The sequence below is a fragment of the Chelonoidis abingdonii genome, chromosome 9 (assembly GCF_003597395.2).
Source record: "Chelonoidis abingdonii isolate Lonesome George chromosome 9, CheloAbing_2.0, whole genome shotgun sequence".
Taxonomy (NCBI): Eukaryota; Metazoa; Chordata; order Testudines; family Testudinidae; genus Chelonoidis; species Chelonoidis abingdonii.
Window position 1 is genome coordinate 54,608,157 of NC_133777.1, and position 18,339 is coordinate 54,626,495.

General features: G+C 39.0%; 2 protein-coding genes across 10 annotated transcripts in view; both read left to right on the plus strand.

Moving 5' to 3' along the window:
- BNIP2 (BCL2 interacting protein 2) overlaps positions 1-13,401 on the plus strand; it is a 32,505-nt gene extending 19,104 nt beyond the window's left edge. For 3 of the 8 annotated variants that reach the window (XM_032798532.2, XM_032798534.2, XM_032798533.2), the window contains exons 8-11: positions 38-124; positions 258-356; positions 2,255-2,290; positions 5,866-7,269. In XM_032798532.2, the coding sequence (XP_032654423.1) occupies positions 38-124; positions 258-356; positions 2,255-2,290; positions 5,866-5,914 (271 nt within the window). In that variant the 3' untranslated portion in view covers positions 5,915-7,269. Of the gene's footprint in view, positions 1-37; positions 125-257; positions 357-2,254; positions 2,291-5,865; positions 7,270-10,937 lie in introns of those variants that run through there. The other 5 variants (XR_012656543.1, XM_075069565.1, XM_032798537.2 and 2 more) reach the window with 5 other exon arrangements.
- A 1,980-nt stretch (positions 13,402-15,381) lies between these two features.
- GTF2A2 (general transcription factor IIA subunit 2) overlaps positions 15,382-18,339 on the plus strand; it is a 9,962-nt gene continuing 7,004 nt past the window's right edge. The window contains exons 1-2 of one of the 2 annotated variants that reach the window (XM_032798538.2): positions 15,382-15,489; positions 17,687-17,825. In XM_032798538.2, coding sequence (XP_032654429.1) covers positions 17,754-17,825 — 72 coding nt within the window. In that variant the 5' untranslated portion in view covers positions 15,382-15,489; positions 17,687-17,753. Of the gene's footprint in view, positions 15,490-17,562; positions 17,579-17,686; positions 17,826-18,339 lie in introns of those variants that run through there. The other variant, XM_075069563.1, reaches the window with a different exon arrangement.

Sequence of the window (18,339 nt, forward strand, 5' to 3'; positions counted from 1 at the left end):
TTCCTTAACACTGGTGTTCAATACTTGAATTCTTTAGGTTAAGGAAAAACCTGAAATCGTTAATAATAGTTCATCCTTCTTGGTTTATCAGAACACTTCTGGCCATCACAAAACCTTTTATTAGGTAATATTCTGGAAATTACTTCATTTAAAAAAAATACAAATGTATTAGTACTTAAATTTCAGAAAGTAATACTTAATATTTAAAGATGTATTCAACATTTTAGTAATTGTTCTTTACATTTGTTCTTCCACAGCTCAAAATTCAGCCAAAAAATCAGATATGTCTTTACCCTGGCAGAGCTCGCTGAACTCATCCCCATGGAATACGTTGGCATACCAGAGTGCATAAAACAGTACGTTGTAGTATTCAGCCATGCAAAGTTGTGCTTGGTATAGAGCACAAATGTGAAAACTTACTAAATTATGTGGATTTTCAACAACATGTCTATAAATTGGCATTAATCTAGAAGAGTGGTACCCTTGCTGTCAAGAGGCAAAGTCTCTCTTTGTGCTAGAGCTTTGAGGGTATTAAATTTCTACTTTGCATGCAGCAACATAATGGTACCCAGAGCATGACAGTGAAATAATACTTAGCTCTATGGTTTATATAATTGCTATATTATACTGAGCATGAACTAGTCTTGCGGAATCAAAATCATAATGCACAAAAGACCTCTATGAAACTCTTCTTTTCCTTTGGTATTTAAATTGACTTGCTATTGTGAGAAATGCTGGTCTTGCAGGTGCTTACATTATAAGCCCCTTTTATGTAGTACTCAGCCAAAGCATTTGAGGTGTTGCACAGCAGAATAAAAGCAAAACAGTCTAAGCAATGAAATGTATAACAGACAAATAAGGAATCCATTTGACAATGAGAGAGGAGATGGAAAAGACTATAAACATAAGCCTAACAATAGTGATTCTAAAAATCCTTGAAAGGAGGGGCAGCTTTATGGTCTTTTTTGAAGTGGGGATCAGTGAAATAAGAGCTGTCAAAGGATGCTTTCCAAACCAATTGGCCCACCACAGAAAAAACACATCTGCCTGCCAGCTTCAGGTATGATTGTGGAATTTTTTAGCACTAGGCTTTGTGTGGGTACTCAACAGCACGATGCTCACAAAGTAGAGCTGATGCATCCAGAGCAACAGTTAGGATCCTAAGAACCCATGGTGGCAATTTGAAGTTGAACTTCTACCTCGTAGGCAATTGGCCTAAAGAATCTATGGTAGTAAGGGTGTGCCTTTGCTTTTAGCGCACTCAAAATGTAATAGCAATGTTGCTTATTACCTTGAACTGAAAGCCACATAAGGAAGGTATTACAATAATCACCTAATGGTCACAAGGCATGTGTTGCTGTTGAAATGCTGACATAGGCGATGTCTACACTACAGCCGGATCCGTACTCTGGCGATCGATGCACCGGGGGTTGATTTAGCGGGTCTAGTGAAGATCCACCAAATCAGTCGCAGATTGCTCTTTGGTCGACCCCAGTACTCCACCCCGAACAAGAAGAGTAAGGTCTCGTGTCGACCCAGAGCAGTGGAGACGCCATAGTAACTCAACCTAAGCTACGTCGACTCCAGCTATGTTATTCACATAGTTATTTACATAGCTGGAGTAGCATAACTTAAGTCAACTTACTGCAGTAGTGTAGACATAGCCAGGGATAAATGTCTAGCTGGTACAAATTGCAAAACTGAACATTTGAGTGTGTCTTTCTGTGGAAAAGGCACAAAATTAACATAAACTTGTAAATCTGACACTCTGCCTAGAACAAATTCCCTTCAAAAGCAGAGGATTTGCAAAATGAACAGATTTATGTCCTCCTAAGGTTTACAAGACAGCCTTGATCATTATTGCAGCTGGTTGCATCAAGCACTGATCTTGTGCAGAGACCAAGCTTGCTGGTCCACAGAGTTCTAGATACCAAAACATTTTGCCGCACTTCTATGTTGGGGAATATGACACTTTGAGCTGTACTTCAAAATTAGGTCATAAGGTCTCTGGATTTTGAGGTAGATCAGAATGGACTAAATAGTGTATGCTACTACTGTTACCACACAGCAACTAAATCTCTGCTAGTTCTGTATTTTATTTAAAACTAGTATATATTGATGATTTTATTCTCTAACTATACTAGTTTCAAGACTTGATACTGTGTTCCATGAAGAACATTTAACACTTATTGTTTTTGAGTTTGGTTGGCCTTCATATCTTGTACTTACTGAAATCAAACTTTTCCCCACTAAGGTATGAAGAAGAAAAATTTAGAAAGAAACACAAAAGGTATATATGCACACCTTACTTAGGGATGCATCTAGACAAGACCACTTGCGCTGCACAAACTAACTTTCCCAATTGGTTGGCTTGCAGACATGATCAAGCATTTGTAAATATAAACATGCACTAATGACTAAGCTTGAGTTTTGAAGTAGTTATGGTAAATATAACTTGTAAGAGAGCTCCATATAGAAGTGTAAACCACGGACGGGTTTGTAATCTGTCAATATTTTATCCCTTCAGAGATGCTTTTATTAAGGGAATGTATTGATTTTGAGCTGCATCTTCAAAAAGGCAAAAAGTTGTATGTATATTTGAACCTGCTTGAACAAACTAAGTTTGTTAAGAATAGGTAACCGTTTGAATGCTTAATTAATTTCTAAATGCCAAACTGCTACAATTGTAGAAGTTACATGCAAAACAACTTCTTACAAATTTCAGGATTAGAATTTCTATCTTGCTTTATTCAATATTCACTAATTGCAATTATTTTCAAGATATCTAACTTGCACAGGCCCTAAATGAGTTTATATTTTAGTCAGTGCTGTTTGTATTTGCAGTGCCTAGATTCCTTGCTAATTAATATTGGATTTTCTGTATGCTGAAACTTAAGTGGCCTGCTAACAATTCAAGCAATTCCTGCATCTGAAAAAATATTTAAAACAAAGGAGTAATCGCCATTCAGTGTCTACCAGTAACCTCACTAAAACACTCTGCTTCTAACTTTAAACTTTTATTCTGAGCATGTGCATAACAATAAACTGTTTAGGGACAAGTCACTTCCTGTAAACATGTCATTGTAAGTAGGAAGATGGGAAAGAGAAAAGGTATTAAGAACTAAACCTGTCAAAAACCTGTCATAACTTTTCCCTATGGATTTTACTAGCTTTCATAAAAAAACAAAGTGTAAAGCTAGTGGAAAAGCATAAAATGTCAGTCTGTATGAAAAACTGTAAACTTTAATTCTGCAGTATTATAGCTGAGATTATAAAGGTACCAACTACAGAAAATTCAGTTACAGTTCTCACAGCAACTCTAACTTGCTTCACCTTGTTAATGTCTGGTATTTTGACTGTCTATAGACCCAGTTCTATTCGACGGGGAGGGTTGCCATAGATTGCAGTGGGTATAGAATTGAGCCCTTAAAAGGAATATCCACTTTAAATTTCAGGTCTCAGGTTAAACATACTCGGAGTCTCTCCTCTCAATATTCCACCTACAATCAGTTTTTCCCAAATGTTTCTTTTACCTTACTGTGTGGAAATCTGATTATAGTGGAGTAAAAATGGAACTAACTAGATAGTGTTTACTTTGTGTATTTGACAACAAATGTGCTTTTCCCCCCATAGTCTGTTATAATAATCGTGGGAGTTAATTGCAATAACAGTAATTTAAAAATCCTCCAGATATCATTGTGGATTCCTTTGGTTTAAAGTTGCAAGTATCCATTACACTTGATGTACATAATTTCCTTTGGGAATTACTTAACTCACCTTTAAAAGACAGAGTCAGATCACATAAGTACATGCTCTACTCTGCAACTGGATTAAGAAGTGTTGCAGGGTGACATACTGTGCAAGTAAAGAGCAACACTTTCAGATACAGCTGTGCAGTTTTTAAGCCCCATTTCTTCAGATTTTGGTGTTTTACAAATCAGCCAAATCAGTCGCCCCTTCCCCCTCCTCTCAATGGCTAGCGGAGAGAGGACTCCTTTTTTCCCCTTTCATCAGATTATAGTATAAGTGCACTAAGAGTGTACGATAAAAGCCCTTGTGAAAAAGTAATTGCTTTAAGTAAAATTTGAAGCTATTGAGCCATTAGATTAAGCCAGAAGAGTTAGTCTATGACACAAGTACAATCATAGTCTTAAATGAAATCACTGGGTGTTTTAGGCAATGCATTATGTTCATCATTACCTTTTTGTGGTTTATTTACGGAACCTCTACCCTGATTGCATTAATTTTAGGATGCAGTTTAGGCTTAGATAGCATGAAAGATGAATGCCCACACACATCAGACGTGTCAGTGGACAACGGCCTGGGGAGAAGCCAGTAACCATGCCCCAGTTGTTGGGAACAGAGAGGGAACTGGGATTCATAAGCAAGGACAGCACCTTGTTCTTTTTTGTGGGTCTCTGGCTGATGGATTTAAAAACTGTTGTCCCTTCCTAGCTGCTTGGAAGGAGCTTTTTCTATCCTCCAACTTCAGAGCCTCTTGGCTGATGGAGAGTAAGAAGGGTACTCTACTCTTTCCCAAGCCTTTTTTTAGTCACTTTCTTGTAAGTACTTCCACTGTTGTTCATATCTTTCCCTAGCTGCAACATAGTGAAACTGGCAGTGTTCTTGTCAGTTTCACAACTGCTGTTCAGAATCCTGTAGGCAGAAACTTATCTGAATCTTGTTAACCTCATTCCACTTTTTGGGAATGTCATGAGAAACAGTAGACTGAAGCTGGCTGCACACTCAGCAGGACAGCATATGTCAGCTCACACTTCAGAGGTTCTCCTAGCAGCCATCAGAGCCAGAAACTTTACTAAAAAGAAATCTTAAATTATGCAGAAATTGTTGATGTAGATTCCTTCACTCACCAGTTGATTAAGCGAGAGGATGCATAGTAGGCCTAGAGACTTCCTCCCCTGAAAAACAACAAACAAAATCCATAACCAGTCGTCATCCTCATCTTGCAGAGGGAAAGCTGAAAGGAATGGAGATTAAATGACTTCCCCAAAGAGTCAAGTGCTCAGAGCCAGGACTAGAATCCAGGTCTACACAGTACCATGTTCAGTGTGCTAGCCCACACTGCATCCTAGCTGAATGGCACATAAGTTTACCTGAGTGACTCTAAAGTGCTATCTGATATCCTGCATACACACAGACTAGATACAAAGAATGAATTACATATTTTTAATAAATCTAACTATATATAGTAACTAATTGAATACGACTTATTTCAAAATAGCAGGGATCAATACAGTGGACATTATTTATACTAATTGTTTAGAAAACAACTCTGTGAAACTTTAAAAACGTATGTAATAAAGGAAACAGTGTTGGCACAACCACACTGTTCTTTCGGCTTAATATTTAACACAGCTGTTCTTAAAAAAAAACAAACCCACCATTGTTTACAGTTTTGACAGGCTTGTGTTCACCAATATAAACTGCATTCTAGTCTTAAAACTGTTTCATTTTATTGCATGTCTTAGGGGCTTACATTCTAGTCACTTTATTGATAAATGAAAGAGCAACCTGCTTCTCTTGCAACATGGCCAAATTTGATATTTCATTTTCCTAATACTTTTCTTCCAAATACCGTATCTATTGTTGCTTGAAAACACTTCTTGACCCATTTTTAAAATCTATAATTTTAGGAGGCAGTAACAAGGTGGATCTTTAACATTTTGCTGTAACTGAACCCACTTCACTGATGTTTGTTTTTTAACAGTTGAATGATATTTACTAAAAACCTTTTCTATATAAAAACTTTACTTCTCCTATTAAGATCAGCTTTTTTCCTAGTATAGAAAGTAACAAGACAACTGAATTTGTAATTTATATTATAACTTATTTTTTATTAAACAGAATTGACCAAGAGCTTGATGGGAAACAAGAACAGAAAAGTGAACAGTAAGTTTGGAGTCCAGACAAGACGGAAGACTGTGCAGGTGGAATGATCTGTTTTTTGTTTTTGCATTTACAATGCATTCATTATCCTTTATTATGTAACCTGTTATAAAAGGTGCCTTGATATATCTCTGGACTTGTACACAAAGGACTGTTCTCTAAAGTATTGGTTTGCAAATCTTGGGTTTAATTCTTGACTTTAATAGCTACTTTACCATGTAATCATTTTATACTGTTAAATGTCAAAGAACCATATGTTTATAGGAGGCATTCTTGCAATTATCTAAATGATGCATGTTCTTCAGTAAAATATTTATATACCTAAATGTTAAAGGAAAGAGATAATATATTTTTATGACTCTTTGAGCAATATTTTATAATGTTTGCTTGCAGAATGAATTCTTTTGCAAGTAGACAAGGCCATAAATGTGCGCTGTCATTATTTTGTAAAGTGCATGATGAATGTTTTTTGCTGTAAATAGTTAATACATTTCCTGAGTGATTTAGAAACCTAATGATTTTTAGATGCTGGTGTTCACTTAGTGCAGTTGTCTCATAAATGTGAAGATAATCATTTTTGTTCCTGTATCTAATACAAGTAGAACTCATTTACACAGCCAGAATGATCTTGAGCTTTGGTGTCTTTGTTTTTCTTCAAAATACAGAATTGTGGCTCTGTGAATTTCAGCTTATTGGCTACTACCTTTTGGCCTAGTTAAGCCATATTGGGGAACTAAATAGTTCAAATGACTAATAGCATAATGAGCTTTTCATCATTAGGTCACTAGTTTAAATTCTGCTCAGGTGTTTAGTAGATAAAAGCTGTCTAGTCAGTGATCAGTGTGAAAGGAGCTCAGTCCTGTTACTTTTGGATGAGTGTCAGTTGGCACTAACTGAAACTGTGTTAAGTTTCAGCAGACACGCACAGAATTGCATGGGCATGGAGTTGAACTGTCCTTTCAACCATAAAAGTTATCCACTCAGGTCAAGATTGAAGTATCCTGGAGAGAAGGTGTGGAAAATCTTGCATTGCCTTTACTTTGTAGATGGAGATCTTCCATGTCCAGTGCTATATGGCACTTTCCATAAGCACTAAATTCACTTTAAAGAATGTAATGAGTCTGGTTTTTGCTGTGGTTATTCAAGATGTATCCACAAGTTTTCACTTGGTATTCTTGGGCACATAAATTGACTTTTGTAGGTTCTGTTAGCATAGCTAAATTGTACTATGTTCTGGGTGAATCATGTAATGAAAATGTCAATCATGCCTATTTTGCCTATTGGTATGTGCAAATAAATCCATTCAGAAGTTAAACATTTAAGTGACATTGTAACAAGCATTAAATATTTACACTTTTTTTTTTACTGCAGTGCTCACTACTTTTGTCTTAATCATAATCAGAAATCCCCATCTGATATTATTCCACACTTCTAAACTGCGTATTCTTCGAAACAGTAGTAGTATCACAGTTCTTACACACAATCAAAATAAATCTGGTATACTTACAAAAGTAAGGTACATTTCAACTGGATGGTTACTTATCAGTGAGGTATAACGCTCATAGGGTAATCATACAACCGGGATTTACTAACCTTTGGATCCTTGCAGGCTCCTCAATGTCTCTAATCAACTATGCATCGGTGCAGTACTAGCTAATTCTGATGCCGGATCAGGCCAGTAGTCTGCATCTGAACTTAACAGATCTATTTAACACACATGCTTCAGAGGAATCCGTCTCAAGGCATACATATTTTGGTTAGGTCAGCATCTGTCTCCATCAGCAGTTTGTGCAAATTAATATGCTGTGTCTTCTGCCTAAATAGGCAACCTTATTTTGAAGTTGCCCTGTATGCATTTTTATAAGGCTTCTATTTTGGTCTGAAAGCAAAGAACCTAAATGAAGATACTTTCTTTGGGAGCTAGGACCTGATGGATGACCTTGAGCAAGTTACTTCATTGCCTTAACTCCATTTCCCCACTTGTAAAAGGGATATATTGATACTCACCTTTTTTTGTAAAGCATTTTGAGATCTACAAATGAAAACAGCTACGTAAGTCCTAGGTCTTTTCACTTCTATTCCTCGTTCTATATATCAAGTTATATCAACTCCGGCTTACTGGCTGAAACCTTCCCCAGCCTGGCAAATAAAAATCCAAGACTGGCTAAGTGCAAGGTGTGCGCATGCATGCATGCAAGCAAATCTGGAAATCTTCTATTTCATTTTCAGGCCTTAAAGCTGAATAGATTTAGGTCTCTAAAAGCCTAGAGACAAAGGGATCGCCATCTCACTTCAGATTTTTTGTTCAGATAAAGATGACTTCTACCAAAAGCAGTTCTTCTAGAAGTAGGGTCTGACAGTTGACTTGCATTGATATAGTGTGATACAGTTAAATCAATATCTCATATTATTGAAATATGTCGTTTGTTGTATATTTAGTGGAGAACACAATAGCTAAAGATATTTCAAATGGAAAACAGTAGAATTTCTACTAGCTATAGACATTCTTTCTGCATCTTCCTCATTGCTTCCTTTAACCCCATACTTCTTTTCCTCTTACCTCCTACAAAAGTTGCATGCCAAGAATCTTAAACAGTACATATGTTGTGTAGAAAACCTAGTTTATACTGTATTTTGTACTTGACCAAATGTTCAGTCATTTTAAAGGTGACTTCCAAAGGGTGGGAAGGTTTGTACCTTTCTGCTGCTTTATTGTATGATCAAAGGAAGTCTGAGTCTGTTTTTTTTTTCCCCCTGCTTGCTTTTTTCACGTTTTAAAAAAATCAAGTTTTGTCTATGCAGTTTTTCTGACCGAATAGCTAAACTGGAGCATTATTTGATTTATGATAGCAGAGATGCAAAGGAAGTAAAACGTGTTTAGGTGTTGAAAAATGAGTTCTATGCAATCCAAATAAAATTTTCTCCTCAATTGAACTCAGATGCCTAACAAATTGCATGAGTGTCTTTTAAGACTCAGACCTCCCTCGCCACACCACACTTAAGGATTTAGCATTCCCAATCTGGGACTTCTCTGAGAATCCCAGCAAAAACCAGGAAGCAAAGACTAGATACAGATTTTTTTTAAAAAATATGCTGCCTGTTAAACTTCATGCACCAGGCACAAGTGAAGGATAATAAACATGCTTCTCTGAAGGCTACATTTGAGACTTCAATTGTAGCTGCACGAGGTCCCTAACAAGGTTGAATTTTCAACTTCAGCTCTGCATTACTTGATGAATGAGTACTTGATTCTCAATCTTAATGTTGCATTAATATTTATTGTAAAATGTATACACACACTGAACCATAGGCACTTGCTATCTCTCTCTAAGCTTGTGTATAAATAGAAATGGTCATTTTCATAATCCTACTGCCTTCTAAAGCAGCACAGCTTTGGTGGGGAGAGGGATAGCTCAGTGGTTTGAGCATTGACCTGTTAAGACCAGGGTTGTGAGTTCAGTCCTTGAGGGGGCCACCTAAGGATCTGGGGCAAAAATCAGTATGTGGTCCTGCTAGAGAAGGCAGGTGGCTGGACTCAATGACCTTTCAAGGTCCCTTCCAGTTCTAGGAGATTGGTATATCTCCAATTATTTATTTTATTTTTCCTGCTGTGGAGAATCTTTCTTCCTGGTTTCAGTCTCCCCCCCCCCTTCCCCTATTTTTAATGGTGAAGTATTCATGTGCATGTTTTTAAAAAGCTATTTTAAATGAATTCTGGGACTTGCTCAAACATTGTAAATGGGTATTATACTCAAAACCAAATTGTGCTGTATTGCAATGATTCCAAAGGCTACATTTACAAACAGATATTTAAAAAAAAAAAAAAAATCACATCACATAGTAAGTGCTCTAAGCTGCTATTGTCTGATGTAGAGAAAATGCAGCTCAACATTGGAACACAAAGGCAGTTTCAAGGAAGAACTTGTTTAATTTCAATTGCCAGATTTCTTTTAAAATCCAAAGACTTTTGCGATCAGTACTTCAAATAAAACACTAACTTGATACATTTCAGTGGTAAGCTGTAAATACAAGTCTCAACTAATTTCCCAGCATCTGGATCAGTCTGAAGTGTCAACAAAATGCTGGGACAGCAGCATCAATAACAGTAGGCAGATGTCAAACAATTCTGATTGTTTCAAACTTTTATATATTCTCAATTTGAAAAGAATTGACATCTCTCAGTGATGGAATTAAAAGATAATAATGACCAACTTTGGAAAGTCATAATCTCTATTTAAAAACAGGAAAGAGTTATAGCTAAGACTTCAACTTTCATTTTGAACCAGCATTCCCACCCACTTTACACTGTCCCATGCTTTACTGACAGGAGACTTGGATTTGTGTTCTCTTGTAATGTGAATTTTACTTTCAGCAGGAGATGCAGGAATACTTTTCTATGGTGTGGTTTCTGAGTTCAGTCAAGAGGCAAATAAAGAGGCATTGCAGTCATCATATAACTTGGGCTGACATGCTCAGTGAGTTTTGGAATATAAACCATGTGGTAGTAAAATGTCAGCAACTTCATATTGGCAGCAAAATAGTTCAAGTGGAGGTGATCTTATTTGGGCTGATGGCCCAGGGTGGTGGATACAAGATGTTTGTAGATTTGTGTTTACAATAGGTAAAATTTTCAAAAGTGACTTAAAGTAGGAGTTTGTATTTAAAAATAAATGGGTTTTTGGCTTCTATGTCATCTGGACCTTTCTGAAAAATTTACTCAGTATGGTAAGCACGGGTTTGTAGCTGATATTCCATTGGAAGTACAGTAGTACTAATGTATGATGGCTAGGTGTAAAGATGTTGGCTATGCTAAGAGTTAGCACTGAGACACAGCCAAAGTTAGTCAATCTGAAACCCCAATCATGAAGCACAAGGGTTTTTAAAATGTTCCCTTTTAAATCTGGAATTTACTGGTTTTCAAACACTTACTTTAAAAATTTTTAAAGTAACACTATAAGTAACTTTTATATTCACAGCCTTAAACCTCTTCTTGATATATTTTCTCATCTGTGACTTGCCTTTGTTTTCAGTGATCAAGGGAAAGAGATGGTATCTTCTGTGGAATTATCTATTGCAGACTACATTCTAGACAGTAAATTAGTAAATCACTGTCCATTGCTTGCTGCGGTTGAACAAATGTCAGCAAACCTGTCTGTGCTGACTGAGCATCACGGACGTCATAAGATTAGTGATGCGTTGACAAATTTTGAAATTTTTTGCTTTAGACTTTTTTTAAACTTTGTAAAGGTTTAGTTTTCATAAGGACTAAGTGAGTAAGACAGATTTAGAATTAATAGCATTTTTAGATGATTATCCAAAAAACTCTGTCTCCACAAAGTATAAAAGTTCTCATTTGCCAAATGTTTTCGCCAGTTCATCTCCAATTTGCTGGAAAATTCTCTAGTGAGAAATAGCATAAGAGATTTAAATAGGATTTCTAGGAAGCAAAAGGGGGGTGGGTGGGAGAAGTGATTTAAACCAGGTCAGTTTAGGCTTTATGAAGTCACAACAACAGATTCTTGCTCAAGGATATAACTTTTCTTCAATTTCAGATTAACATTTCTGTATTCTTTGTGGATGGAACTTCAGCATTTATATTCTGCTGTTAGAAAATGGCTTAACTGCAGTCTGTCAGGAACACAAATTGTTTGTAAAATGCTTTGAAGATTAAAAGTATGAGACTTCCTAATCCCCTTTAGAGGGGTGACCAGTAAGCAGTTGGCAGTTAGTATGTTTTTACAGATGTTTTATAAAGTTCCAATGAGAACACCAGTACTGAATTATCCATGTGGATGCAGGTCATTTTCTGGACGTTTTTAGTTCTATCAACAAATCCTAGGAGCTTTCTGAAGAACTATGCTTCCATCTGTTATATTGTGGTTCGGTATCTTTTTAAAAACTCATTTTCCTCAGAGGAACATTCACATTTAAGGATGAATTTCTCTCAGCATGAACAACAAGATAGGAATTTTGCCCCTTTCTAAAACTTAAGAGTTCTAGATTGTGCTAAAAGGTTTCCATTGACATGAATCCTCAGGACAATATAAGCAAATGGCAACACGCTTGCTTAAGCTGAGCAAAATTTTGGGTCAACACATTTTGCAAATTTTGAGTTGAATTTGACGAAGTGCTTTGGCTAGGAAACAACAAAAAATCTGCAAGTCAATGCGATGTGTTTTTGTGTTTTAAAAAAAGTTCTGAAATTTCCTTCGTTTATTTTAAAAAGAACAAACTTAACTCAAAATAAAAAAAAAAAAAAATTGGGTTGAATTGCATGAAATACTTTGTTCTACCCAGATTTTTTTCAGAACTACCAGTGAGCTGAAAAATTAATTAGCACAGCTCTAGAAATTGCACCTAAAAAATAAGAGTGCAGTATTTTGTAGTGTGTATATACTCTGTCAAGTTGCTTCCTTTTCTCTCATTGTTGAGAGACAGCATTATGGCCAAAAAGGGAATAGCTTCCACTCCGGTGAAATAAAATTCTCTACTTCAAAATCTCACAATTCAGTTAGAGTACTAATGGGTTTTGTGTACCAGTATTATGAGCCATCCTGATTCTTCAATACTGAAACTATTAGTGTGCACTTAGACAGCATTAATGTTGTCTTGTCAGAGAGACTTACTATTACATACTGTGTGGTTGGCCTATATTTTCTATAATTTTTTGGGTAAATATCTAGAGTAAGCATTCATAGAAGAAATTCTGATGTTTCAGCCAATGCTGTTGTGCAACTAATTCGGGAAGGGAATGACTGAGGAGCTTCTGCTGTATTCTAATCTAAAGCACCTTTTTGAGTGAAGGAAGCCCAAGACATGGGGTTAAACTGGTCTGAACATTAGATATGTTTTGAAGTGTGGAGTCATTTCACATTGAGATCCATTTTGTTAAAGGATGGAATGTCTGTTACATCTGAGCCTTTATGCTTTTCAGGGCAGGGACCACGTGCCTGTACAATGCTTAGTAAAATGAGGGTATTCATTGGAGCCTCCGGGCACTACTGCAATATAATCATTAAATAACATTCACCTCTACAAAAGCATATGTGGAAAGCGTCTGACAGTTGAAAGTTTATGCATTGCTCAGATGCTGTAATGTTGCCTGAATTACTGAGTCTCCAATACTTAATCCTAACTTTCTAGATTCTGAATTAGTTACAAAGGCAACACCTTCATCTGGAGTGCAAGTCTTAAATGACCACCACTGCTCCTCACAGAAGTAACTGTACTATTTCTCTTCTGCCCCTTCAATTTAAACTGGTTTGAGGAAAGTACTCTTTTTCACCTACCTCTGAATGTACTGAGCTCCTTCCTTTTCAAATGAAGTAATATTCTTCCCTATTTTCTTAACTTTACAAGTTGTCGTCATGGAGTAATGTGAGAAATACTTGTATTTCTGAACATGTCATCTAGCACTTGTTGGAAACTGAGTCTTGTATTTTTAATTAGCTAAAATAACAGGTTAAATGTGGAAAATTCAATAAATACTTTTTTTTGAAAAATACTTGTCTAAAAGTTCTCCTGATTTAAGCTCCTGATTGAAGAATAGTGTTAGCCTGGTGGTTTCACATCTATCTGCAAAGCAAAAGTCCCTACACCAGAAAGCCACTATCTAAAGCTATGATTCTGAGATTGAGCAGCTACTTGCAGCTTGGGAGCCTCAATGTGTCTTTCAGCTCTCTGCAGCACGATAGTAAAATATTGTGTAATTTAATTATTAGTCGGGATGCTTTTACTACAGTAACCAATTGTATTTGATAAAATACTTGGTCAGTCATTATATATACACACACACAATTTCCCCATCATATTATTTAAATATGAATGTACAGTAAATGAAACAACGAATTCACACTACTGTGGCTCTTTGGGGTAATGTTAATTGCTAATTTGGCTCCTGAACCACTGAGGTCTTCCTGATCTAAAGCCAATGTATAGAGGGCGGAGATCAACATTCACTTGTGCTTTTTAATGTTTTGAAGACATCTTGTTAGTATCACTGTAATCAGATTATAATTTGAGGATTTTCAGCCTGGCCTTTTTGGGAGAAGTGCATTTTTCAAACAGTATTTGGAAGAAAGGGATAGAAATATGATGAAATAGGTTGCTTATGGTTACATCAAAAGGGGCTTGAAGAGGGAAATAAAACTAAGAATTTGGGTAGTTTCAGATCTTGAGCAGAGCACAAGTGGTGGAAGGAGGATACAGGAGCAAAGCTGTGCAGGCCCTTAAAGGCCAGACAAAGAGTTTACTTTTTTGTAGAATTGGAGGCAGAAGCAGACAAAGCAAAGTATGCATTGTTCTGGCAGCATTTTAGACTAACTGAAGAGTGGGTAAGCCTAGAGCAAAACTTTGCCCTTGTCAAAAAATATTTAACCTTAAATTGATTCCTTTATCAATAAAACTTTTACTAGCTAAAATGAAATGAGCACTTTTTAAATCTGCACCAGTCTTCATCAGGCTAGAATATCTTGTTAGTGCACTTTAGTGAGAGTTTGGGAACTGGTTATCATGAATATATTGTGAGGAACAAATACAAATGTCTGTCTGCACAGTGATTATAAATGCACTGGTGCTGACAGGACAATGCACTACAGAGACTATTAGCAGTGAGAAGGGAAGTGAAGAGCACTGAGCCTTCTTACAAGCCCCGTATTGATCATATTAAAAGAAAATGTGCATACATGTATTTATTCAAGTGGCTCCTCCATCTTTCAGCTGCACTTCCAAATCCTCTTTTTCCCCCCTGCTATGGTATTCAGTTTTGTAAAGCATATAGCACTCTAACCCTTCAGCTTGAGTGGGGCTGAGACACCTTCAGGCTTAATGATGCTGTGCCAGTGCGAGTATAGTGTAAAATATCATGTCACAAAGTCTCCCAGGGCTTGGGACTAGCATGGGCCACCTTCTCTATTACTTGTTTTTAGAGGCCAGGGCTGCCTGATGAGCTCTTGGGACTATGTCCCTCCCTCCCCTCCGCTAATTTACAAGGCTCACTTGTACCCTGTTCAAGTTGGAGCTGCCGGAAGGCGGGCAAAAGCCCAGTACCAACATTTAGAGTTCGCCGCCGCAGAGTCCGTCCTTTGCCTGCGAACTTCACCCGGGTTCTACTGCCCTGGGCTGGGCCCCGGCCCGCCCCTCTCCCATTCGCCCAGCAGGGCAGGGCACGAGATAACGGGGGCGCTGGATATCACAGGCGGCGCTGCGCGGCCCGTTGTGCCTCTTCCTCCGCCCCACGGGAAGAGAACCGGCCCTGCCTGCAGACTCAGCCTCGCCCTACGCTCGGTAACCCCTGGGCGGGCTCAGGATCACGCACGGGGGCTTAGGCCGAGCCCCGACCCAACCCGCCCCGCGCCCCAAGGAGACGGCCCCGTGGCCCATTCCCCAGCGGTACCCAGCAAGCCGCGGGCTCCGGAAAGTGCAGGTAGGGGCCGTCTGACCTGCGGCTTTTTCGAGCTTCCGGTTCCGGTTCACTTCCTCTGTTTCCGGGTTAGAGGTGTGAGGTCGTTCAGCTGTTGCGGACGGTTAGAGCGGGAGAGGGAAGGAGCCGCTACCGCCCTGGGAGGGATTTACCCCCAGCAGGTGCGTCCCGCCACCGGGCAGGAAGCGGTGAAGGGGGAGGGGATCTGTGAGACAGGACTTGGCAGAGCCGAGCCGAGTCTCGTCCTCTGGGCGCGGGCTGGGCGCTGTGCTTGTGGCCAAGCTGGAGAATCCAGGGGAGAGCAAGGGAAAGGTGGTCTCGGGAGAGGTGCGGACCTTGCTTTGGCTAGTCTTGGGAGGAGACGTCTTAGGGAGAGGAAGGGGGGCTCATAGTCTTCAGATATGTTAGTCTAGGGGTCAGTTCTTCTCCATGTCGGCTGAAAGCGTGACAAGAAGTAACAGGCTCATTCTGGAGCAAGGGAGGTTTATGTTAAATATTAGGGAAAAGCTTTCTCACTGTAAGAGTATTTAAGGCAGGGACGGGCAAACGTTTTGGCCTAAGGGCCGCATCGGGTTTCATAAATTGTAGGGCTGGTTAGGGGAGGGGGTTGTGGCCCGGCCCCCATCTCCTATCTGCCCCCCCCTTCTGCCCTGGGACTCCTACCCCATCCAACTTCCTCTGTCCCCTGACTGCCCCCGGAATCCCTGCCCCTGATTGCCCCCCCCCCCTCCTCCCCATCCAATCCTTCCCCCTTCTTAACTGCCCCCCTGGGATCCCTGCCCCTATTCAACCCCCGTTCTCCCCTGATCACCGCCCCTAAGTCCCCTGCCATCTAGCCAAACCTGCCTGCTCCCCACCTCCTTACTATGCTTCCTGGAGTGCTGGCGGTGCTGCAGCCGCACTGCCCGGCTGGAGTCACGCCGCCGCCGCCACCACGCAGCAGAGAGCGCCGGATCAGGCCAGGGTCTGCAGTTGCGCTGCCCTAAGAGCTCACAGTCCTGCTGTCCAGAGCATCGTGCCGGTGGTGGAGCGAGCAAGCTAGCTGAGGCTGTCGGGGGGGAGGGGCTGGGGGCCAGCCTCCCGGACCAGGAGCTCAGGGGCCAGGCAGGATGGTCCGGCAGGCTGTAGTTTGCCCACCTCTGATTTAAGGTCTGGCGCACGCTTCCAAGGGAGGTTCTGGAATCCCCATCAGAATTAGGGAACAGGTTGGACAAACGCTTGTCAGGATGGGCTAGGTTTACTTGGTCCTGCCTCAACTCGGGGGCCGCATTATCTAATCTCTCAAAGCCACCCATTTTGATGACCGAAGTGCAGTGATTCTTGTGAGGAGGAAGGAATCTGCCTCCAACACTACACCAATCCCTTGACATTAGTCCCTTTTGCCAGATTTTCTCTTCTTTTTTGTCCTGTGCAATGTCCTGTTTGCTTGGCGCTGAGCTTTGCCTAATGAGAGAAACAAAATATACATGTTATGTTAAGGTTGTAGCAAGTGCTCCTTGTTCACTTTGTAACCTACATTAATGCTGTTAAAAGACTAGCTCTTTATATTGCTTATAAGGCTAAAAATGGGGTGACCATAACCCAACAGCTAACTATTTGCTGTTAGGAAGAACTTTGATTGTCATGGTTGTTATTGGGGTGCCAAATTTTCCTCTAAAAATCTTGTTCAGGCCAGTACTCTTTTCCTGGGTAATGGGTATAAGATTTCAGTCTCTGATGCTGTTCACTGATTCTGTAAGACAATTTGTTTGTTTGTTTGTTTGTTTTTGAGTAAAGACTTCTGTATTAAAAATACTCATCATTAATTCCAACAGTAAACAAATAAAGTATTTCTTAAAATAAAAAAGCAGCATCTTGATATCCTTTGTAGGTAACTCATAAGTTTTTTTTCAGAGCTGGGCTGCTGATGATGGATGAGGCAAGGTGCTCAAAAACTTGTTATGTTAAATCAGCCATAAAGTTCTGTTGAAAATTTGAAGGTGGTGAGAATTTGAGCAAACAGGTATTGGAAAAAATCTGCATAAAGGAACTGGTGAAATATAATTAAATACTTACCCAAAGTAAGAATTAATAATATTGAAAAACATTCTGAAAGGAAGATATAGAGTAGCATTAAATTCCTAATTTGTCTGTTCAGTCATTGTTTTTTCTTCCATCGTGTAATGCAAAATTTGACAACTTATAGCTAATATTTTTTTAATAGCAAAGAATTAAGCTGTATCCAGTTTGACATCAAAGACATTCTGCTTGGTATGTATTGTATGGTCATTTTTTCCTCTATGTTGTTGCTTTTGATTATTTTTTTTCTGTTCAGAATTCCACTACATAGCTCAGTAATTGTCATATTGGATTTTCTAGGCCTTCAATGAAAGCGTGAGACGTATTGGCGGTTTCATAGCTGTGGATGATCTCGTCTTTATAAACCATGGCGTATCAACTGTATAGAAACACCACATTGGGAAACAGCCTTCAGGAGAGCTTGGATGAGCTCATACAGGTGGGACACAAGTAGCTTAATGTGAAGTGTGATTGAGCAGTGAGCTAATAGTTTAACTAAATTTCCAAACTACTCAGCTAGACAGTGTTAAGTACTAAAAGCCCTGAATTTCAAATGCAGGTATGTGACTCTTTTTTCTGTAGCTGATTACTTGAAAAGTCGAACTGTCATATGAAGTTAAAAGTAAAAATTAAAACTGCCGTTTAGCATTTCATTGAAATATGGACACAAGTTTCTCACTTGAGTACTTGGGTTGAAGAAAAGCATCTTATGCAGATGAAGTGGCCACCTTTTATGTATCCTAGTAAATGAACATCTGACCTACAACTTGAAACTACCTATTTGATGTTGCTATTCCAGTCATCCATGATGAATACTTAGCACACGTGGTTTTCCCCAGTATCTTTAATGTAACAAAAACCTCTAAAATAGCAAACTTGGAATAGGGAACTATAGCCAATGGGAGCTTCAGGAGAGGTACTCACAAGCAAGGGCAGTGCGCAGAGCCCTCTGC